This window comes from Dendrobates tinctorius, unplaced genomic scaffold (genome assembly GCF_039654945.1).
Source record: "Dendrobates tinctorius isolate UK_male_01 unplaced genomic scaffold, ASM3965494v1 ptg000022l, whole genome shotgun sequence".
Taxonomy (NCBI): Eukaryota; Metazoa; Chordata; class Amphibia; order Anura; family Dendrobatidae; genus Dendrobates; species Dendrobates tinctorius.
Genome location: NW_027361690.1, coordinates 3,093,246 through 3,117,996, shown reverse-complemented (window position 1 = coordinate 3,117,996; position 24,751 = coordinate 3,093,246). Strand labels below are relative to the sequence as shown.

The 24,751-nt window shown below is 43.3% G+C and overlaps 1 protein-coding gene across 1 annotated transcript in view; it reads left to right on the top strand.

The window, feature by feature from the left end:
- The window catches only part of UNC13C (unc-13 homolog C), a 1,077,413-nt gene that overhangs the window by 575,951 nt on the left and 476,711 nt on the right, over positions 1-24,751 (top strand). Inside the window, exon 19 of the mRNA XM_073568403.1 lies at positions 8,287-8,420. Coding sequence (XP_073424504.1) covers positions 8,287-8,420 — 134 coding nt within the window. The remainder of the gene's footprint in view (positions 1-8,286; positions 8,421-24,751) is intronic.

Below are 24,751 nucleotides of genomic sequence, written 5' to 3'. Positions count from 1 at the left end.
TAGTATATTAACTTGAGTGTGCCTACCCCATCTATTTCTTGTTGTGTCTTCCACTATACTTGGATAACATAATACTGCGATACCATGACCACCACCATTACCACTACATATTGAATAAATAATTTTTATATTACTAGCAATACTATTAACCCCTTCACCACCTTGGGTTTTTCCATGTTTTTGTTTCCTTATTTTGTTCCCCTTCTTCCCAGACCCATAACTTTTTTATTTTTCTGGCAATATGGCCATGTAAGAGCTTGTTTTTTTGCGGGACGAGTTGTGAACGACACAATTGGTTTTGCCTTATAGTGTACTGGAAAATGGGAAAAAAATTCAAAGTGCAGTGATATTGCAAAAAAGTGCAATTTTTTTGTTTTGCTATTTTACCATGTTCGCTAAATGACCTGCTACTGTGATTCTCTAGGTCATTACGAGTTTGTAGATACCAAACATATCTAGTTTTTTTTTTATTTCAGTGGTGAAAAAAAATCCCAAATTTCTTAATATTTCTTTAAAAAAAAAAAGTCTCCATTTTGTGTGTTCTGGGGCTTGGTGAGGGCTTATTTTTTGTGCGAGTTGAGTTGTACTTTGGAACGACACCATTAGTTTTACCATACAGTGTACTGGAATACTGGAAAAAAATTCAATTTATGGTGAAATTGAAAAAAAAGTTAAATTCTGCACTATTTGCATTTTTTTACCATGTTCACTAAATGCTAATTCTGACCTACAATTATGATTCTCAAGGTCATTACGAGTTCATAGACACCAAACATATATAGGTTCTTTTTTATTTAAGTGGTGAAAAAAAAATCCAAAGTTTCTTAAAAAAAAAAAATTAAAAGTCGCCATTTCCAAGACCCGTAGTGTCTCCACTTTCTGTGATCAGTGTTGTGAGGATGAGGGCTTATTTCTTACTTGCTGAGCTGATGTTTTTATTGATACCATTTTCGTGTAGATACGATCGTTTGATAGCCCATTATTGCATTAAAAAAACATAATTCTGGCATTTTTAATTTTTTTTTCTCGTTACGCCGTTTACCGATCAGATTAATTCTTTTTATATATTGATAGATCGTGAGATTCTTAATGCGGCGATACCAAATATGTGTTTTGGTTTTTTTTCTTCATTGTTTTATTTTGAAAAGGGTGAATGGGGGGTGATTTAAACTTTTATATTTGTTTTTATTTTGTAAATAATTTTAAAAGCTTTCTTTTACTTTTTACTTGCTTCAGTAGTCTCTATGGGAGATTAGAAGGTGAGATCTTCCAATCGCTTGTGCTACACAGACCAAGGCTTCAGACACTGGGTGGCGCTCATAGCTTTCTGGCAATGACAACCACAGGGTTCTGCTGCAACTCAGCAACTCCTGGTCATGTGACACAGGCATCGATGGATGGAATTGGTGACAAACTTCTAGTGCAAACATGTTAAATGTCGCTGTCAGAGACTTTGGCAAAAGTCGGCGACTTTTGAATCTGACCGACCTGTTTCACTCAACTCTAGTCCTGTCCCTGCAAATTAAAAACACCCCCATGATGCTGCCACCACCATGTTTCACTGTTGGGATTGTATTGGGAAGGTGATGAGCAGTGCCTGATTTTCTCCACACATATCACATAAAATTATCACCAAAAAGTTCTATCTTCGTCTCATCAGACCAAAGATTGTTATTTATCATAGTCTGGGAGTCCTTCATGTGTTTTTTTTTTCAAACTCTATGAAGGCTTCCATATGTCTGGCACTGAGGAGAGGCTGACATCGGGCCACTCTGCCTTAAAGGCCCGACTGGTGTAGGGCTGCAGTGATAGTTGACTTTGTGGAACTTTCTCCCATCTCCCTACTGCATCTGTGGAGCTCAGCCAAAGTGATCTTGAGGTTCTTCTTTACCTTTCTCACCAAGGCTCTTCTCCCATGATTGTTCAGTTTGGCTGGACGGCCAGGTCTAGGAAGACATCTAGTGGTCTCAAACTTTTTCCATTTAAGGATTATGGAGGCCATTGTGCTCTTAGGAACCTTGAGTACTGCGGAAATTCTTTGCAACCTTGGCCAGATCTGTGCCTTGCCACAAATCTGTCTCTGAGCTTCTTGGCCAGTTCCTTTGACCTCATGATTCTCATTTGGTCTGACATGCACTGTGAGCTATGAGGTCCTAAATAGACAGGTCTGTGCCTTTGCAAATCAAGTCCTATCAGTTTAATTAAACACTGATGGACTCCAATGAAGGAGTAGAACCATCTCAAGGCAGATCACAAGGAAATGGACAGCATGTGACTTAAATATGAGTTTCTGAGCAAAGGGTCTGAATACTTATGACTATGTGATATTTCAGTTTTTCTTTTTGAATAAATTTGCCAAAATTTCTACATTTTTTTTTAGTCAAGATGGGGTGCAGTGTGTAAATTAATGAGAACAAAAATGAACTTTTTGAAATTTAACAAAAGGCTGCAATGAAACAAAGAGTGAAAAATGTAAAGGGGTCTGAATACTCTCCGTACCCACTGTATACCACAATATAGTAACTGCATTGCACAACCAAACTGTTGCGAAATTAAAAAAAAACTAAAAAATATCAATATTACAAAGACACATTTCACTTCTCAAATTTTAGCACCATCCCCACCTATTCCACAAACCACACAAAGGGCTACCTGCAATTTGAGGCTCAAATAATAGTGCCCCCTTCAAGTAGTAATGCTCACCTGAGTGACCCATTAAAACATTATTACCCCTAGAGTGCCCCTTTTAAAAATAATGCCCCCTGTGCACCGTATACTCAAAAAACTGAAAGTTTATCTTCACATAATAATATTATTATTATTAGTAGTAGTAGTAGTAATTTATAAAGCATCATTGATTCCATGGTGCTGTACATGAGAAGGGATTATATCAAAATACAGATATCACTTACAATAGGCAAACTAACAATGGTAGACTGCCCTTGGGGGCTTACATTCTGCAGGATGATGGGGAAGGAGACAGTAGGTCGGGGGTTGCAGTAGCTCCGAGGGTGTCAAGGCGTCACTGTTGTCATTGCCAGTTGTAAGCTCTAGAGCAATCAGCAGCCTACAATAGAATCCTTGGCTCCCTGCTCTACAACTTTATCAAAGTGCATCAATCTCATGTTGAGGCAGTTCAAAGTGGTGCTCACAAAGGATCCAGTGCACTGGGCAAGAAGTCCAAGGCCAGCATTTTGGAGCTATAAACACCACTGCTGCTATAGTAAAGTTTACTAGCAGTAGTGGCAACCTATTGCATACCGTAGAGTCTACACAGCTGAAGGTGAGCACATTATCCTTTCAGGGCATGCAGATAGAGTTCACAAGGCAGAATTTTCCCATTACATAATGTAAAATGAGGCAGTCATGCTATGCCTTCATGATTTTATGACGAGCATTATCACTATAAGCAGTATGTATTAATTCATAACAATAAATCAATTGAACTAGTTGAATAAGTCTCCAGTTCCAGTTGTTATACATTATCACCTATTATTTATCTTTTTGTAGGCTTGGGCATAGGAGAGGTGAGTGTCATTGTAGGTTCCCAGGTGAACTTGCCTTGTCGCTTGCAGATGGGTCCACACAAGACTTCAGGTTTATCAGTATAGACTAAATAGCAGTAATGCAGTTCCAAATTCATATATTTCATATTTGCATGTACCATGTCAAGGCTCAGAGTGTGGTTGTATTTGTTTGCTAGAACAATACATTCCCAGCCACCTCCATCTGGACACTGATTGTGTTGCTTATGAATAATGCTTTTGTGTTTTTTTTTTATCTATCTGAAAATCTACCTACCTATGATGTAATTTGTATATATCCCCGCCTGGATTAGGTTCCTTTTACACCAGTAGATAGTCTCTAATGAGCACTGATCAATGATATCACAAGTTTGCCATTCTTTACATGTCAAAATAATCCAATTTTTGTTTCATCAGAATGATAGGTTCCCTTTCCTCCAGTTTACAGAATGGCACGCACTGCGGCCGAAAAAATGTTATGTCCTCATAAAAAATACGATCAACTAGAAATAAGCAAATTATTGTTTGCCGCTGGATCACTGGGCAGGTTTACACTGGATAATGATGGGGAACAAACATTCATAAAAATGATCGTTCTGATCATTATTGCCTTATGTTAGAGACCCTTTAGAGTTAAATTGTGAAATGCATGACATTCATCTCAGCCTTTTTCACGGGTATGTGACACAAAGTCACTGCATAAATAAGCAAGCAGACAATGCAGACTGATTTTCTTCTTATGAGATGCTAAGGTCCTCCAGACTGACCTCCCAAATATCTGCAGTGGAGTGAATGGCAGGCAAGATGCAATGAAATTCATCTTGACTGAAATAGTGGAAACAACCTTGCAGTAAGGCTGCTAAAAATAAATCGCGTCTGCTATTTAACATGCCTAGTCCCGGTAATGAAGCTCTACCAGTCTCACAATGCTGATCTCCAAGATCACCCTGGTTTTAAAATAATCTTGTCTCCTCGACAGGCCGCAGTTTGTGAGAACAGAGGCAAACTGTCAGTCACTCTGTGTTATTGGCTCTGTCTATTTTATGGGAAAGTTGCCATCTTCTCATTTCATTCTTCATTTCTATAAAATAGGTTACTGCTGTTCTTGGCTATTTATGGAAATGTCTTTGTTCAAGATCTATAAGTAAATCCAAATACATTCAATGGCATTTTTTAAAGGGGTTATATGAGTACAAACCCTTATTTTTAATGGAATCTGTCAGCAGGTTTTTGCTACCTCATCTGAGAGCAGGATAATGTAGTGAAAGAGACTCTGATTCCACTGATGTGCAGCAATAAGAGTTTATTCTTTAGTAGATGATGATTAAGAGCTTTCTATGTATATCGCATATTGACCATAAGCTACTAATCAGTGCTGGGTGTGTGGTTGGATCAGGAGGCATGTGAACAGCTAGTCTGGCAGTGATAAAAACATTTATCTCCTTCTGATAAAATATTTTTTGAATTGACACAACAGCACACCGCCTAGTAGGTGACACATTCCTGGAATCAATGTCTCCACCCCTAGCTCATGCTGCTGTCAGATTGCACATCAAAAAACTGCTGCAGGATTCCCTTTATATGATCTAGAAGGGCAGGTCTCGCCTTCATAAGGCTATGTGCACATGTCCGGAATTCCCGCGGAAATTTCCGCTGCAATTCCGCAACTCCCTGCCGCGGGAAATACGTGAGAAATCTGCATGCGTAATTCCAGTGTATTTCCCATGAAAAACTAGCGTTTTGCAAGCGTAATTAGCTTGCAGAATGCTAGTGTTTTCCAAGCGATCTGTAGCATCACTTGGAAAACTGATTGACAGGTTGGTCACACTCGTCAAACAGTGTTTGACGAGTGTGACCAACTTTTTACTATTGAGGCTGCCTATGCGGCATCAGTAGTAAAACATATAAAGTTAAAAATAATTTTTAAAAATTGTTATATTCTCACCTTCCGGCGTCCCCCGCAGCGTCCCCAGGCGTCAGCGATGCTCCAGGCAAGTCCCATTCCCAGCGATGCCTTGCAACAATGACCCCAGATGACTAACCGGTCTCGCGATACCGTAGCAGTCTCGCAAGATGGCTACGTCATCAAAGATCATTGTCGCAAGGCATCACTGGGAACGGGACTTGCCTGGTGCATCACTGACGCCTGGGGACGCTGCGGGGGACAACGGAAGGTGAGAATAACAAGATTTTTTTAATTCTATTTTTTAAAGGGATATGGTACCCAGAGCCTGGAGGAGAATGTCCTCTCCTCCAGACCCTGGGTACCATCCGCACATTTTCTGCTTACTTTGCGCATGGTGGGCATAGCCACATGCGGAACATAAGCGGAACAATGCATTCCTATGTGTGCGGAATTCCCGCGATTCCGCAAAAAGAATGAGAATGCTGCGTATTTTTCCGCGATGCGATTCCGCCGTGGAAAAATACGCAGCATTAGCACATCATGTGCTGAATCCCATTGAATTCAATGGGTTGCTTATTTTATGTGTTTTTGCAGCATTTTCACGGCGAAAAAACACGGCAAAAACGCATAAAATCCGTGGGATTTCCGGACGTGTGCTCATAGCTTAACATTTTTCATTTATACACCAGTTTTAGGAGGTGATTTGTCATGTTTAAACACTGCATAGTGTGTGAATATTCAACAGCTTTCAGGAGGGTCACAGTGCAAAATAAATCAGGGCCACCATGGATCAGTAAAAGTTTGTTCTTCAAAACTTTACAAATTATGTATCGTCTCTACCACTTTAAATTAACTTGTTTGTTTATCTGGTGTTGCTTGTCATTGCCCATCCCCCTGCTATGCGCTGTCTACTGATGAGCAGTCTGGCTCTTATTGGCTCCACTCACCAAAAACAGCTGTCTCTTTTGGATATCAAATGTATTCCTATTAAATAAGGATATGTCCACACATTGAGGGTTTGCAGTAGATTTTTCTGAAGCAAAAGACAGATTGTTGACGGAAAAACCATAGCATGTTTTTGATGCGTTTTTTTGCTCATTCATTTCAATGGGTGAAAAATGCTGAAAGAACCGACATACTGCTGATCTGAAAAAAGTTTTGATGGTTCAAATCTGCGAGGGAGAAATGAGCAGTATGTGCATGAGATTTCAGAAAACTCATTCACTTTGCTTGTACTGCAAAATGCTGCAATTTTTACCACTGCAAAATCGCAGCATGTGAACAAATCATATGTGTTCACTTGATGAAGAACACATGTATATGGTAAAATCACCTCATTTTTCAGACTGAGAGGGCAGTTTAAGTTGCATTAGCAGCCAAACATTGTCATTCTATCCCCAGTAAAAGCCATTAAGAAACTGGAAGTGGCTCTCACTCGCAACTTTTCTGGCACATGTCAGCTTATTTCAACAGCTAACATGAGCCTCTAACATCCGCAGGTGGAATCACGATCCAGTTGTGGCTGTTAAAATGTTAAATGCTGCTATTAATCTCTTACAGCGGCATTTAACATAACTGCGCCGAAAGCATGTCACAAACTCTGCCCATTGGTGCCCGTGTCACATGACGGCGGGTCGCTGATGGGTTGGCATGACAACCCAAAGTCTGCATGAGACCCCTGTGGCCCTCATAGCAGATAATCATTTTAGCTACACACAGTAGGGAAAAGTAAAAAAGAATGTTTTTAAAAATATAAAAAATATACAAGTTTATATTGCTCCCCTTTGGCCCTATTCAAAATAAAACCATAAAAAATTCACATATTTGGTATCGCTACATTCAGAAATGCCCGATCTATCAATATATAAAAATAATAAATCCAATTGGAAAATGGGAAAATGGCAATGAGAAAAAAATCATAACGCTAGAATTAAATTTTTTTGTAGACGCAACATTACATTAAAATACAATAACGGGCAATCAAAACATTATATCTTCACTAAAATGGTATCAATAAAAGCGTCAGCTTGGCACGTCAAAAAATAAGCCCTCCCCCAGCCCCAGATCACAAAAAATAGAGACGCTATGGGTCTCGGAAAATGGCGACTTTGGATTTTTTTTTCACCACTGAAATTAAAAAGAACCAAGACATGTTTGGTGTCTATTAACTCTTAATAACCTGGAGAATCATAATTGTAAATCAGTTTTAGCAAGTAGGGAACATAGTAGAAAAAAAACTATTGCAGTTTAATTGTGCACCCTGTGGGACAGCCCTACATGGAATAATAGCTGCAGACACGCTGTAAGGCCAGGATCACACATGTGAGGAATATGGCCGAGTCTCGCATGTTAATACCCCGCACTGCTGGTGACACTCGGATTGGAGCGTGCGGACACATAGCAATACATGAAGCTGCACGCTCCGCTCCTGAGTGCTAGTGGCAGTGCCGGATATTAACATGCGAGACTCGGCCATATTCCTCGTATGTGTGATCCCGGCCTAAGAGTCAGTATGTAAGCTGGATGCAATGTTATGTTAAATGAGCTTTGAAATATTGATAATTTTAAGTAGGATACAATTGTCCTGTCCAAGTCAATGAAACATGTCATTATTGTGAGCCGTAACCTTCTAAATTACCTGTCATGGGAAATAATAGATTGCTTCCTTCAGTAGTGGGGAGAAGAAGAGAAGTACCTAGTACCTTGTTCTACATTTTACTTCGCACTACTGTAGGTAAGAATTTGGATGCTTACCAGAGATAGATACATAGAGATAGATGGTGTAAATCTGAGTTTAAGTTTGCCCTTTCCCTTTCATGATATAGCACATCAATGGTTGTTTTTAATATTTTACAGGGTAAGAAACAGGACATTCCACGTGAAGATCAAGGTCCAACAATCAAAAACTTGGATTTCTGGCCAAACCTTATTACTTTAATGGTGACTATTATTGATGAGGACAAGACATCATACACTCCTACTTTAAACCAGTAGGTCATTTACTCCTATTTAATATAACTAATATTAACAGTCATGCACAACTATTACAGTATAGTTGATTTCTTTCCTTTTTCAGTTTTTAGTATTTTTTCAGCTTCATCAAGGAAATGTTATTCGCACTCATTTATAATCATGATAATTAGTAAGAATGATTTAGACTCGTTGCTTGTTCATATTGGAGCAAAGTCAGCAATAATTAAGGGATTCCAGCAAATCCCAGCAAACTAGGGTTGACAACTGTCCAGAAGTTTCAAGACATTGGATCCCTGTCCACCCAAAAAATTGATCTGCCTGTGATTTTTTTTTACGCCAAAGAAACTGTTAGTTATTTCTATAATTTTACAATGTACAGTAAATTATGCTAATCTGTTAGTATTACACGGTGTTCCGAATTATTATGCAAATGCTATTTTTCTGATTTTTTTTCTAAATGGTCGTTGCTAATGAGTCAGTATAATTTTCAAATCATCAACCGTTATAGTCAAAAATTAAATTTTATTGGACAACCTGAAAATGATAACTCAAAATGCATTCTTCCAAAATATTATGCACAGCAGAGTTTCCAAACATTTAATAGGTTGTAAAGAATTGAAAATGGTCATTTGTTGAATTTGCAGAATTAAGAGGTCACAGTTTCTGGAATCAAAAGCTTTTTCAATGTGTAGCATCTTACCTTGCAAAATTACTTATTGCCATAAGACTCCTTCTGTAATATCACCTTCACAATTATTGCATCCATTGAACTTGTGAGTTTTTGGATAGTTGCTGCTTGAATTTCTTTGCAGGATGTCAGAGTAGCCTCACTGAGATGCTGTTTTGATGTGAACTGCCTGTCGCCCTCATAGATCTTTTGATTGATGAAGCTCCCAAGGTTCTCAGTTGGATTGAGGTCAGGGGAGGACGGTGGCCACACAATGTTATTCTCTCCTTTTATGCCCATAACAGCCAATGACTTAGAAGTTTTCTTTGCAGCTTGAGATCGTGCATTATTATGCATGTAGAGGATTTTTGCTATGGATGTCATAGATCTTCTTTTTGTACAACGGAAGAAAGAGCTCAGTCAGAAACTCTACAAACCATATATACTGGAGTATAAGCCGACAATTTCAACCCATTTTTTAAGGCTGAAAGTGGCCCTCTCGTCACTCTCAGGGGGTCAGTGGGGGAGCGCACTGTCAGGTCATACTCACCCTCTCCTTGCCCAGTCTATACAGCCCCTGCTTCTTAGATCGTCTCCGGCACCGCTGCTCTTCCTGGTTTCAGCGGTCACAAGGTACCGCTCATTAAGGTAATGAATATGCGCATACACTGAAAGGAGCTGCCGGCATTGGAGAAGCAGGGACTGCAAAGACCCGCCAGGAGGTCGTGAGTATGACGGGGGAAGGATATGCGATATTCACCTGTCCCCGTTCCACCGCCGTGTGCCGCTCTGTCCTCCACGTCCTCTGGCTGTGACATACGTATGGCATAGATAGTGCGTGCCCTCTGCCTGAACAGTCACTGCAGAGACCCGGAAGGCAGAGCGGCGCATGGTGGTGAAACGGAGACAGGTGAATATCGCAGGCGCCGGGCCCTGAGTCAGCGGCGACATGGGCACCTGGCTCCCATAGCGTGCCGGTGTCCCCGCCTGCTCAGGACACTGACACCTGGCCCACAGCGATGAGAGGTGAAAGTCATTTTTTTTTAATTCACAGCAGCAGCATATGGGGCATAATCTATGTAGCATCTTATGGGGCCATAACCTTTATGGAGCAGCATATGGGGCATATTCTATGGAAGCATCTTATGGGGCCATAACCTTTATGGAGCAGCATATGGGGCATATTCTATGGAGCATCTTATGGGGCCATCAAGATATATGGGGCATATTCTATGGAGCATCTCATGGGGCCATATCCTTTATGGAGCAGCATATGGGGCATTGTTGTGAACTCATTTTCTGGTCTGCCACTGGTTTCTGGTGAGGGAGCTGGTTGTGTTGACAGATGAGTTGTGAGCTCTCTTTCTGGGCTCCCTCTGGTGGTGGCAGGAGGTAGTGAAGCTGATCTAATTAACAGAGACCTGGCACCTGATAATGAGGAAGAGGATTGGACATCTGGAGTCTCAGACTGGATTTAAGACAGCCGACTCCCTATTCCCATGCTGGTGATTTTTTCCTGCCTCCTGAGGTCTTAGTTTCCAGCTCAGTTCCTGCCTTCTCAAGCTAAGTTGTCTTTGCTAATGTTCACATTTGATTTGGTTTGGTCTATTCAGTTTTTTGTGTGGTCAGCCAGCCCCGGCTGGGGCTGTGCAGAATTTCCTTTCTTATGTTACTGTATGTGCCAGTTTGCTTTTTGTCCCTTATTAGATTGGCCTCTTTTTGCTCTGTTCTCAGAATATGCCAGAGTGCTGATATTGTGGGTGAAGTCTAGTGACTTCAGGGTATTTTTTGCTATCAGAAGTGTTGGACATTTTTGCAGGGTTTTTTGGCATAATTGCAGACAGTATCTTTCCTTCCCTGTCCTTTCTAGCTAGTGTGGGCCCCCTTGTTTGCTCAGCCTATTTTCCTACCTGTGTTCGTGTTTTCATCTTGTCTCACCGTCAATACATGTGTGGGGGCTATCTATTCCTTTGGGGTCTGCTCTGGGGCAGTTTTAGATTTCCCCTTTTCTTGATTTAGGCTTATTTCGTTCTCCGGCTGTGACGAGGCATCTAGAATCATCGTAGGTACGCTCCACGGCTGCTGTTAGTTGTGTGGTTAGGATCAGGGGTCTGCAATCTGCGTAGTTACCAACCTCTCTGGTTTTCTGTGACTTGGCTTGGTCTTGTTTTCCTCCTCGGTGACCCATTCATAACAGGGCATAATTTATGTAGCATCTTATGGGGCCATCACCTTTATAGAGCAGCATATGGGCCATATTCTATGGAAGCATCTTATGGGGCCATAACCTTTATGGAGCAGCATATGGAGCATCTTATGGGGCCATCAAGATATATGGAGCAGCATATGGGCATAGTCTATGGAGCATCTTATGGGACCCATCAAGATATATGGAGCAGCATTATGGGGCATATTCTATGGAGCATCTTATGGGGCCATAACCTTTATGGAGCAGCATATGGGGCATATTCTATGGAGCATCTTTATTGGTCCATCAAGATATATGGAGCAGCTTATGGGGCATATTCTATGGAGCATCTTATAAGGCCATAACCTTCATGGAACAGCATATGGGGCATATTCTATGGAGCATCTTATGGGGCCATCAACCTTTATGGAGCATCTTATGGGGCCATCAACCTTTATGGAGCAGCTTAAGGGGCATATTCTATGGAGCATCTTATGGGGCCATAACCTTTATGCATTATATGGGGCATCTTATGGGGCCATTAACCTTTATGGAGCAGCATATGTATCATACATATCTATGGAGCATCTTATGGGGCCATTATTAAACTTTGTGCTGCACTATATGGGGAATATTTTTTATGGCGCATCTTATGGGGGCCCATCATGAACTTTATGGAGCATTATATGGGGCTCCTGATTCAATGTGGATATTCAAAAACATTTAACTTAAACATTTAACCTACTGAACATTTAACCTACCGGCTAAATAAGATTACCGGCTGAATAAGATTAAAATAGATAAATCTCCGGGTCTGGATGGCATACACCCACGAGTACTAAGAGAACTAAGTAATGTAATAGACAAACCATTATTTCTTATATTTAGAGACTCTATAGGGACGGAGTCTGTTCCACAAGACTGGTGCATGGCAAATGTGGTACCAATATTCAAAAAGGGCTCTAAAAGTGAACCTGGAAATTATAGGCCAGTAAGTCTAACCTCTATTGGTAAAATATTGAAGGGTTTCTGAGGGATGTTTTTCTGGATTATCTCAATGAGAATAACTGTTCAACGCCATATCAGCATGGGTTTATGAAGAATCGCTCCTGTCAAACCAATCTAATCAACCAAGGTGAGTCATTGGATGTGGTATATCTTGATTTTTCCAAAGTGTTTGATACCGTGCCACACAAGAGGTGGGTACACAAAATGAGAATGCTGGGTCTGGGGGAAAATGTCTGTAAATGGGTAAGTAACTGGCTTAGTGAGTGATAGAAAGCAGAGGGTGGTTATAAATGGTATATTCTCTAACTGGGTCGCTGTTACCAGTGGGGTACCACAGGGGTCGGTGTTGGGACCTATTCTCTTCAGCATATTTATTAACGATCTGGTAGAAGGTTTGCACAGTAAAATATCGATATTTGCAGATGATACAAAACTATGTAAAGCAGTCAATACAAGAGAAGATAGTATTCTGCTACAGATAGATCTGGATTAGTTGGGAACTTGGGCCGAAAGGTGGCAGATGCAGTTTAACAGTGATAAATGTAAGGTTATACACATGGGAAGAAGGAATCAATATCACCATTACACACTGAACGGTAAACCACTGGGTAAATCAGACATGGAGAAGGACTTGGGGATCCTAGTTAATGATAAACTTACCTGGAGCAGCCAGTGCCAGGCAGCGGCTGCCAAGGCAAACAGGATCATGGGGTGCATTAAAAGAGGTCTGGATACACATGTTGAGAGCATTATACTGCCTCTGTACAAATCTCTGGTTAGACCGCACATGGAGTACTGTGTACAGTTTTGGGCACCGGTGCTCAGGAAGGATATAATGGAACTAGAGTGGGTACAAAGGAGGGCAACAAAATTAATAAAGGAGATGGGGGAACTACAATACCCAGAGAGATTAGCAAAATTAGGATTATTTAGTCTAGAAAAAAGACGACTGAGGGGCGATCTAATAACCATGTATAAGTATATAAGGGGACAATACAAATATCTCTCCGAGGATCTGTTTATACCAAGGAATGTGATGGTCACAAGGGGGCATTCTCTGCGTCTGGAGGAGAAAAGGTTTTTCCACCAACATAGAAGAGGATTCTTTACTGTTAGGGCAGTGAGAATCTGGAATTCCCTGCCTGAGGAGGTGGTGATGGCAAAGTCAGTCGAAGAGTTCAAGAGAGGCCTGGATGTCTTCCTGGAGCGTAACAATATTGTATCTTACAGTTATTGTTAGGTTCTTTAGACGGACTTAGATCTGGGGATTTATTTTGACTGAATTTTATAGGCTGAACTGGATGGACTAATGTCTTTTTTCGGCCTTACTAACTATGTTACTATGTCTCAATTAATTTTACTTTTATTAGTATCTAGTTTTAGTTTTGAAATTTACCAGTAGCTGCTGCATTTTCCACCCTAGGCTTATACTCGAGTCAATAACAAACAAACTTACTTCACATCTCTCATATCCTCCCTGTCTCACAATCCTAAACAGCTCTTCAACACTTTCAATTCTCTACTCCGTCCCACAGCACCTCCTCCCCCTCCTCTCATTTCTGCCGAAGACTTTGCCTCCTTCTTTAAGCAGAAGATCGACACGATCAGACAAAACTTTGGCCCGCAGCCCTCAATGCCCCTCTTAGCCGCTCAGCCCTGTTCTGCAAAAGCCAGCTTCTCCACCATGACAGAAGATCAGCTTTCCACCCTTCTGTCAAGATCACACCTCACCACTTGTGCCCTCGACCCACTCCCATCTCACCTCATCCCTAACTTGGCCACAGTCCTCATCCCATCTCTAACACACCTTTTACTTACAAATGGTGTCTTTCCCTCATCCTTCAAACATGCCTCAATCACATCCATCCTCAAAAAGCCCTCCCATGACCAATCCTCTGTGTCTAACTATCGCCCAATATCTCTTACGCCTCAAAACTACTGGAACAGCATGTATATCTTGAACTGTCCTCCCACCTCTCCTCCTGTTCCCTCTTTGACCGGTTACAATCTGGCTTCTGACCGCATCACTCAACTGAAACTGCCCTAACTAAATTCACTAACGACTTACTAACCGCCAAGAGCAAGCGACACTACTCTGTCCTCCTTCTCCTGGACCTGTCCTCTGCCTTCGACACTGTAGACCATTCCCTCCTGCTACAGACTCTCTCATCTCTTGGCATCACAGACCTGGCCCTATCCTGGATCTCATCATACCTAACAGACCGAACATATATGTCTCCTTCTCACACACCACCTCCTCACCTCGCCCCCTGTCTGTCGGTGTTCCCCAAGGCTCTGTCCTAGGACCCCTACTATTCTCCATCTATACCTTCGGCTTGGGACAGCTCATAGAATCCAACGGTTTGCAGTATCACCTCTATGCCAATGACACGCAGATCTACCTATCTGGACCCGACCTCGCCTCCTTACTGACTGAAATCCCACAATGTCTGTCTGCTATCTCAGCCTTCTTTTCTGCTCGCTTTCTCAAACTGAACATGGACAAAACAGAATTCATCATCTTTCCCCCATCTCAGTCTACCCCTCCACCAGACCTGTCCATCAATGTCAACAGCTGCTCTCTTTCCCCAGTCCCGCACGCTCGGTGCCTTGTGGTGATCCTCGACTCTGCGCTCTCTTTCAAACCACATATCCAAGCCCTCGCCTCCTCCTGCCGCCTCAAACTCAAAAGTATTTCCCGGATCCGCTCATTCCTCAACCATGAAACCACAAAAACACTAGTGCATGCTCTTATCATCTCCCGTCTCGACTACTGCAACCTCCTACTCTCTGGCCTCCCCTCTAGCACTCTGGCTCCGCTTCAGTCCATCCTACACTCTGCTGCCCGACTAATCCACCTGTCTCCCCGCTATTCCCCAGCCTCCCCCCTATGCCAGGCCCTTCACTGGCTTCTATCGCCCAGAGGCTCCAATTCAAAACCCTAACCATGACATACAAAGCCATCCACAACCTGTCTCCTCCATACATCTGTGACATGGTCCCTAGATACCTACCCGCACGAAACCTTCGAACATCTCAAGATCTCCTTCTCTACGCCTCCCTTATCTCTTCTTCCCACAACCGCATACAATACTTCTCCCGTGCTTCCCTCATACTCTGGGGGAAGCATGGGCAGGGTCCCCTCTCCTTATGTACTTGTGTGTCCCTTGTCTTGTCCCTTGTCTTACACATGTTTACTATACTTGTCTATATTTCCCCTTTTCACATGTAAAGCGCCATGGAATAAATGGCGCTATATAAATGCATAATAATAATAATAATAATAAGTTTTCTCAGTTTTTTGTGGAAAAAATTAGGGGCCTCGCCTTACACCCGGGTCGGCTTATACTCGAGTATATACGGTGCTTTGCAGAGGTCGTTTTAACACCTTTGGGTATCCTAAAGGGGCTTACCAGCTCTCTCCCCATGAGTCCTGCACAAAACATGACTTTACCACCTCCTTGTTTATGTCGCAGTCTTGTTGCTAAGACATGATGGCCATCCAGCAATCATCCACTACTCCATCCACTTTGACCAAGCAGGGTTGCATGGTGCTCATCAGTAAGCAAGACTATTTTAAATTTTGTCTCAATGTATGTCTGTTCCCACTTGAACCATTCCTGCTTGTGAGCACTGTTTCAGGGTGGCCAAAATAGTAGGTTTATAGACAACTGCAAGCCTCTGGAGGATCCTAGACTTTGACTCTCTTAAACCAATTAATTTGTCTGGCAAAAAACTTTCTCACTATGCCTTTATCTAAACAAAGCCATTTGTGCTCTGTATCAGCCACATATCTCTTCACAGTGCCAGGTATTAACATGCGAGACTCGGCCGTATTCCTCGCATGTGTGATCCTGACCTCATACTATATTTCTCATCCCCTCTCATCACTGTGTGTCTGTTAAGTCAGGTGTGCAACAAGAAATCCTGCGCATGTGCATTCTGCCTACCATCACGCCCCTGCACTGTTCCACCCATCTATGGGCACAGACTTCAGTTTTGTTTGTTGGAGACATTGGAGAGTCACTGTAACTTCTGGTCCTAGTGTTCTCCAGTATGCAGAAAAGGCGCACTCCCGACCTCCTTCTTCCCACCCTACATTGTAAGGCTATGTGCACACATATGCAGAAAATTTCTGCATGAAAACAGGACTCCTTCCCAGAAAACACACATTTTTTCCGAGTGTTTTCTGCGCAAAAAACGCGTGTTTTTTATGCGTTTTTTCCGCTTGTCCCAAGACATAGAAAATAGCAAGAAATGTGGAATTTTCCGCGAAATTAATGAGCATGCTACGTTTTTTTCTGTGATGCGTTTTTTTTGCGGAAAAAACACATCAATATGCACAGAAATTGCGAAATTTATCAAGATGAATGGGAAGCTTCTTTTAAGCGTTTTTAAGCGTTATATTTGGTAAAAACGTGAACAAAAACGCAACATGTGAACACAGCCTAAGTGTTATGCTGATACAGTCTTTGGTAAGGAAGGGAGGCCTCAAACTGTCCCTAGAACTGTGATCTTAACTATCCCTCTCCTGAGGGTACTCTTGAAGGTAGAGAGGCCTTACCTTTCTATGCTCCTGTTAAACCCCGATCTGTCTCCGCCCCACACCATGAGGCATGGGACAGAAATGTAAGGTAAACAACACACAAAGACAAAACAGGGATATCAAAAAACCTTTATGATACAAAAGCACTAATCAACAATAGGGAGTAGGATAGGGACAAGGAGGAATAAACTAAATGGGAACAGGGACCGGGAAATAAACATACACGTGCTACAGCAAACCAGGGAACACTACTACAACTACTCTACTTCAACCACTTAGCTTTAGCACACAGCACAGGAAGATGAATCTTTCACTTGGAGGGACAAGAAGGTCTGAACAGTTTTTATAGGAGGAGGTAATGACCAGACCACAAGCAGCTGAAATAGAAGCTGCATGTTTCGGTTGTTAACCTATTCAGAACCAGAGGAAACGAAATCCATTTAATATGGAGCACAAATCAGTCCATCTCTAAAGAAGACATGCGATTCATTACCTGATGCAATCGTCTAACTCTAGGTCTTCCAGGGGGACTCGACACTCTTGTCACAGTAAGTATATCATTTCCGATGCCCCAGTATTAATAAAGTCATGGCAGGTAGCGCACACAATTATGAGTTTATTTGAAAAACAAAAAATTACATCTTTATGAGACTTATCCAATTTACACAATAATTTAGATTGTGATGTATTATTTGCTGTTGACATGTTGAACTTACAATTTTAATGATTTATTATGGTTTTCCAATATGTCTGTAAAAAACATTGGCTCTTTGTTAGTTTTGGACAATTTGTCCAGGAAAAAAAATCAAGTTGACAACCCTGCAACAGACACTCTTTGACTTATAATGGTATCCCATTAGTTAATTTGTTCAGGTTCCAGAATATTTATTTTTTAATATTAGAGATATCATCAGATAAGCAGAACTGGACTTTTCCACAATGTTAGAATTCGTAGCCTATCCACAGATTAAGCTCAAAGTAGCCAAATATTATTAGATTAGACTCTAACTCTTCGCATCCTCTGTTGTTTTAAAGGGTACCAAAGCACTGTTTGCCTTTAATTGCTTACAGTCGTCCATACTGCAAGTGCCCTACCTTTTAGCAAACGTGTACTGGGCATTGCAGCTTCTCCCTCATATTCCAGTGTAAATGATGAAGAAGACGTAGTGCTCAAATAAATATAATATCTTCATAATAGGCCACCAGTTTTAAAGACTTGGATAACTGCTTTAAAAAGATGTATTAAGGTTTTGCTTTTGTTCCCTAAACTATTCTATTGCACGAAGAAAAGGGAACCTCAGCTGTCAATAAGACTTGACGTGTCTCTTGTGTGACTTGTGGTCACTTTGCCTAGACATTGTCACTATGTTGTTTATTGCAGCAGACGAGTTTTGCTTTTTCCTCTTGCGTTGATGGGTTCATGTATCGTAATAGGAAAGATAGGACGCGCTAATGGTGACTATTGATTTATAATGTGCAGCTAGCTTCTATAATGGTTTACAGTACACATTGGCATCAGATGAGCAGACAAGAGTATTCAGCCTTGCAAAATAAGATGAATGAACTCCTCATAAAAGGGCTGACTTACTTTGATTATATCTAGGTGTTTACCATGATCTTTTTTCATGTTTCGTAAAGACACACAACCTTACATGTCCTCATTGCAGGCTTTCTATAAAATGCACAAGAGAATTATACATGCGCTAGATGGATTAGATGGATATGGTAAATATTGCCCTTCCATTTTTTAAATGAGATGATCTATAAGGTTACCGCTCATAGAAAATCTTACTTCCTTAAACGGAATTTGTGACCTGGTTGTTGATACTCGATCTGAAACTAGGATAATGTGGACACAAAGACCCAGATTCCATCAGTGTATCGCGTTTTGGACTGCTTCTTGTTGTTTTGATAAAATCATAGTTTTCTCTGCTGCAGATCTACCAGTTCTCTAATGCTGAGCTCTATATAGCACCGACATCACTAATTGACAGCTTTCTGAGAGCACTGTGCATAGCAAGAAAGCTGCCAATCAGTGGTGGGGGTGTGGGGAGGTTGACCTGACGTAGGGATCTGCCTGTGGTGAGAGGCAGAGGGAATAGCTCAATGTAGGAGTAGAAACACAGAGATGAGGAGAAAAGGGTGCCGTAATGAGAGTGACCATTAGAGGGCAGTGGGGAGCACAGGAGAAAGTAGTTATGTAACTGCCATAGGTCAAGGTCACTCTCATTGGTCAAAGGTGACTGTCAGGTGACGGTGGGCTGGGCTACCTAGGTTGGCAGTATAAAGGCTGAGGGAAGCTTCCGGAAGGGTCAGTCACCAGGGGAGTTCACTAAAAAGGAGGGTCTGCTGCGCAGTGGAGAGCCCTCAGAGAGCACCAGACATTAGAGACGGTCATGGGGGGTGACCCAGAAAAACAGGAGCATCAGATGGAGGCAGTCTGAACGGAATAGGTACCGGTGTACTGTGAATGGGGAAGCGCTGTGGTGGAAGTGTCTAGGACAGCCACAGTGAGGAGAACCGCAGAGAACACCACTACAGTGTCACCGAGGCATCTAAGGTACCCGGGTCTGTGTGAGGAGGAAAAGTGAACAGTCCTGTATTAAAGTGTGGACATCGGCAAAGTTGGTGAATAAAACCAGACCTGTTGAACTACAGTACTGTCTCAGCCTCCAGTCTGTTTGCACTAAGAAGTGGGTCACCCCCCAGTTCTGTTGGACCAGCACACCTCTCCCGCCTATCAGCAGCAGTACCACCGCATCACCGCCACATCTCCCTCAGCCCTGCCCTGACCCTTACAGGGGTGTGATTATACAGAGTAATATGGAGGACTAAAATGACAGCAGGTTTCAAGCCCTATAGTGATAATCTCCTGTTGATAAAATGATGATTTTTTCAAATCTACAGCAGCAGCACAGTCAGCGACAAATCACCGGAATCAGTGTCTCTGCTGCTATCATATTAGGCAGCAAAAAAAATCATGATCCGCTCCGCAGGTGATTTTTAAAAGTAGTAAAAAACAGCGTGCATGATATTTCTGCAAATCCCATCCACTTCGCTGTTACTGTAAGACGCTGCAATTTTGATGATGCGACAATTCGCTGCGTCGAACACTCATCATGGGCACACAGCCTTAAAATGTTACAGGTAGGCTGAGATTGAGCCATCACACCAAGGCTGAATGCTGAAGCTGTGGCCAGTTTTATCCACACAGACTGAATTGGTTTCTTTAACTATTTTGAGATATAGTTCAACTCCTACAATCAGAAATCACGCTGTAGATTTCCTTAGGTGCAGTGCGAATATCAGTGATCGTAGCCATGCATTTATCAAATATGCAGAAATTAAAGTTTAGTGTGCTGGGCAATCATCTGAACTCCAGATCAGTATGCTTACCACCTGTAAGAGATATTAAAAATACCCCAAGCCTTGCTGCTATAGAGTTAGAGAGTAAAAAGAGAAATGATAAAAGCAGGATGTCAGATTTCCTGACATTGTCATTCTTCATCCTAATGAGCGCTGAAAGTGGGAAATGTGGGGCTTGTTCTCTCTCCCTGCTGGATGCTCTTGTGTTTCCTGAAGCTGCTTTCTGTAATCATATCTGTTTGCAAACTCAGGTAATGATTAGTGGGTGATTGTGGTGCTACACTATTGTGTTCTGCTGTGATACTGTTGGGTAATCTTTCCTCCATTTGTTATAAGTGTCAGCCTGCTGGCTCAATAGTGATAGTGGAATTAATCCGGTTTTAGGTGTTTACATGTAGTCGGTTGTCTTGGAAGAAATGTCGAGGCGGAGCACTCTCCGTTACTTTTCACGAAGCATTGACAAGATTAAGGAGCGCTGCATCATTTTGAACATTTTAGCCTTAAGGCCATGTCACACTAAGAGATATCGCTAGCAATATCGCTATAACTTGTGACGTTATAGCGATATTGCTAGCGATATCGCTGTGTGTGATACTTACTTACAACCCGCTCCCCCGCTGGTTATCGCTGATCGCGCGAAAACAGGCTGGACTGTTTCTCGTCGTCAGCTTCCTGCGGCGCTTCCTGCTGTGACGACAAGCGACGCGTGGAGCCGGGCGGGAGGACGCAGGATCGCCTGGTGTGACAGGTAAGTAGCGATCCCCGTCCCCAGCAATGTCGCTGGTGAGATCTGCCTGTGTGGCAGCTCACTAGCGACCACTTAGCGATGTACCAGCGATCCTGACCGCGTCATATCGCTGGTCGGGATCGCTGGTACATCGCTAAGTGTGACAGTACCTTTAGGCCCTGTTCACACGTTGGTGATAAATACAGAAGGGGTGACGTGTTTCTATTTTACTTTTCCTCTGATTGTTCCCCTGCTTTTGGCTTATAAATACTGAGGCAAAATACTGACCAAATACTGAACGTGTGCATATTGCTTTAACCCCTTCCTGACATGAGACGTACTATCCCATCCATGGGACCCGGGCCCCTATGCCCATGGACGGGATAGTACGTCTACAGCGATCAGCGGCGCCCACGTGGTGAGCGCTGCTGATCGCAACCGGGTGTCAGCTGATTATCACAGCTGACACCCGGCACTATGTGTCAGGGGCGGTCACGGACCGCCCCGACACGTTAACCCCTTGCACACCGTGATCAAACACGATCGCGGCGTACCAGGAGTTAAAGGGAAGCATCGGCAGGGAGGGGACTCCCTCCGTGCTTCCCTGAGCCCCCCACGGCAGCGCAATGTGCAGCGCTGCTGCGGGGGACTCCTTTCCTCCAGGCCCCCGAATCCAAGATGGTGACGGGGGCCTTCGGGGGCCTGCAGGAAGCTGGCTTCCTCAGTGCCTGCAAAGCACAGGCAAGAGGAAGTCTTCTTCAATGCCTGTGACAGATTGCTGATCTGTCACAGTGATCTGTGATGTGACAGATCAGCAATCTGTCACAGGACAGTGATGTCCCACCTGGGACTATGTAATAAAGTAAAAAAAAAATAAAAAAAAGTGTAAAAATAATTTTAAAAAAATCGCCAAATAAATTAGTAAAAAAAAAAAAAATATTCCCCAATAAATTCATTTTTTGAAAATAAAAAAAACCCAAAACAATAAAAGTACACATATTAGGTATCGCCGCGTCCGTAACGACCCGCCCTATAAAACTGTCCCATTAGTTAACCCCTTTAGCGAACCCCTTAAAAAATAAAAATAAAAAACGAAGCAAAAAATAATGATTTATTATCATACCGCCAAACAAAAAGTGTAATAACGCGTGATCAAAAAGACGCATATAAATATCCATGGTACTGCTGAAAACGTCATCTTGTCCCGCAAAAAACGAGCTGCCACACAGCATCATCAGCAAAAACATAAAAAAGTTATAGCTCGCAGAATAAAGCGATGCAAAAATAATTTTTTCCATTCTACGTGACGGCACCACGAGAGAGGGGATCCGCCCAGCGAGGACAGGAAACCTTCAAGATAAAAGGGGCAGCTCCTCTCTCTGCATCAGTTGGTTTCCTGTCCTCGATGGGGAACCCTCAAGATGAAAAGCTCTTGAAGATTCTGGAAGAAAGAAGAAAGAAGAGGATGCCTGGGCCTGGGTCGGGTGATTACTGGCAGGCACTGGTCTGCTACACCCGTCACCAGGTACCGGTAGTCGCCTCGGGGGCCATATATTCCTATGTCCCCCCCTGAGCGAGTGCATGGCCACAGCCCGTGAGGCAGTTGCCCGGGTGAAGTAATGATGCCTCGGAGACCATGGTTCGTGTACCCTCCAAGATGACCAAAACTTGCCCCATAGAAGTCCACGGAGGCAACTTTCCGTGCTCCCTCCCTGTCGACATATAGTGGCCATGCAGCCTGTGAGACACATCGGTGTCAAGGCAGAATTAAAGCTCCATGGAGGCTATGTGGGTACCCTCCCTGTTGAGACAGGCACTACAGAAACGGCCCTGATGAGGAATTACCTGATTTCAGTGGTGGCAGTGGAGATGCTTCACCTGGTAAGGCTGGACTACAGGTATGACGGGCGATAGCGGGGCTCTCCGATCCAGTACCCGTTGTCAGTGGTGGTAGTGCAGTTGCTTCTCCCGGTAAGACCAGTCGGCAGGTTTGACGAGCGACAGCGGGTCTCTCTGATACGGTACACTGAAACAGTGGTGGCAGTGCAAGGTATGGCTGACAAACTGCGCTATAAGAGAGCTGCTCGGGAGGTCCATGGCGTCGGAACACTGAGAACAGACCGCAAGTACGCACGGGAAGCATTCCAGGCGCATACCGGAAGTGACCCCTGATGCGCACCGGAAGTGAAGGGTGCACGGGTCAGGGGAACGCGCATCGCCTGGTGCGTGCTTCAGCCGTGCTTACGCCTGAAGGGAGCATGGGCACTGGAAGAGAGCGCGCATGCAACCGAAGGGGGCGGGGGCACCGGAGGAGAGCACGCACCGGATGTGATTGCCGGGTGTGCACATAGGCCAGCTATAGTGCGCAGGCGTGGGGGCATAACCAGGAAGTGCAAGTGGCTGGCAGGTGCAGGATCAACCAGGTGTACCAATTAATTTAAAAAAAAAAAAAAATAGAGTGCTGCTATTTATAGGCAACAGGAAGTGCTGGCAGGCGTCACCACACCATTATTTGGTTAGATGTGACTGCTCTCATCACAAAACAGCAGCAGTTAAGCAGTTTATAAAATGGAGAGCCCTTCGCCAGAGCACTTGCAGCTGCACCAGGAGGCGAAGGAGAGGCAGTTGCGCTCAGAGGAGAAGAGCCAGACACGCTGCAGCAGCAGTGGGAGCCACTCGGGCAGCACACGGACGGATCGTCGCCGCAAAAAGGAGGGGTCCCTAGTCTCTTTGGGAGACAGTGAGAAGACCAGTCAGCCTCCAGATCCGGTGTCCGTTCTGTGAAGCGTCCTAGTGGTGAGTGAACTTCGAGAAAGTCCAACACTCTAATGTCTGTTCTCTTTCTCTCCCTCTTGTCTCCTCTCTCCCCTATTTTACATACATTGGTGGGGTGGAGTATAGGAGGTCCCTAAGAAGAGTAGGGAAAAAAAAAATAAAAATAAAGAATGTCCTTTATGCAATAGTCCCTTAGGAGCATCCTGGAATAAAAGATTGTGCCAGGATTGTATTAACAAGACAGTATCGGAAGAGACACCCTCTTTCTCTGACAGTCTGAGATCCCTAATTCAAACAGAGGTTTGCAAATCAGTGAGGGCATTACAATCAGCGGATACGGATAGCTGGTAGATGAGCGAGCAAAAAAGACAGCTCAGGAACTCATGTTTAGTGGACTACAAAAGAAAAAAACGTAGAGCCTTCCCTATTAATGAACAACTGGAAGGACTCATAAAACGGGAATGGGAAAATCCAGAGAAGTCCCAGATAATCAATTCCCTAAAAAGGAGGTACCCCTTTGAGGAAGAGGCATCCTCATCCTGGGATAGAGCTCCAAAAATTGATGTAGTGATAACAAAACTCGCCAGGAAATCCTCCCTACCCTTTGAGGATTTAGGTTCTCTAAAAGAACCTCTGGACTGAAAGACACTCAATTGTCTTAAGATGGCCTGGGAGGTCTCGGCTGGGGCACTAAGGCCCGCCATCACGGCCACTTTTGTGGCTAGGTCCCTGAAAATATGGGTGGAAAACCTGGAAGACCAGCTAGAGCAAAGAGAGGAATCTATTCTGGAAGCATTACTGGCCATCAGAGCAGCGGCATTCTTTCTTGCTGAGGCTTCAGGAGATTCAGCCAGGCTAGCAGCAAAGTCAGCGGCCTTAACCAATGTAGGACGCCGGGCAGTATGCTCAAATGCTGGCCGGGGGACACTCAGGCAAAGATGAAACTCTGCTCTCTGCCATGTGAGGGAAATTTCCTGTTTGGACCGCCATTGGATGACGTGTGGGAGAAAGCCGGCGACAAAAAGAAGAATTTCCCAAAACAGCCATTTCAGGCCTTTTGGAGCTCCTTTC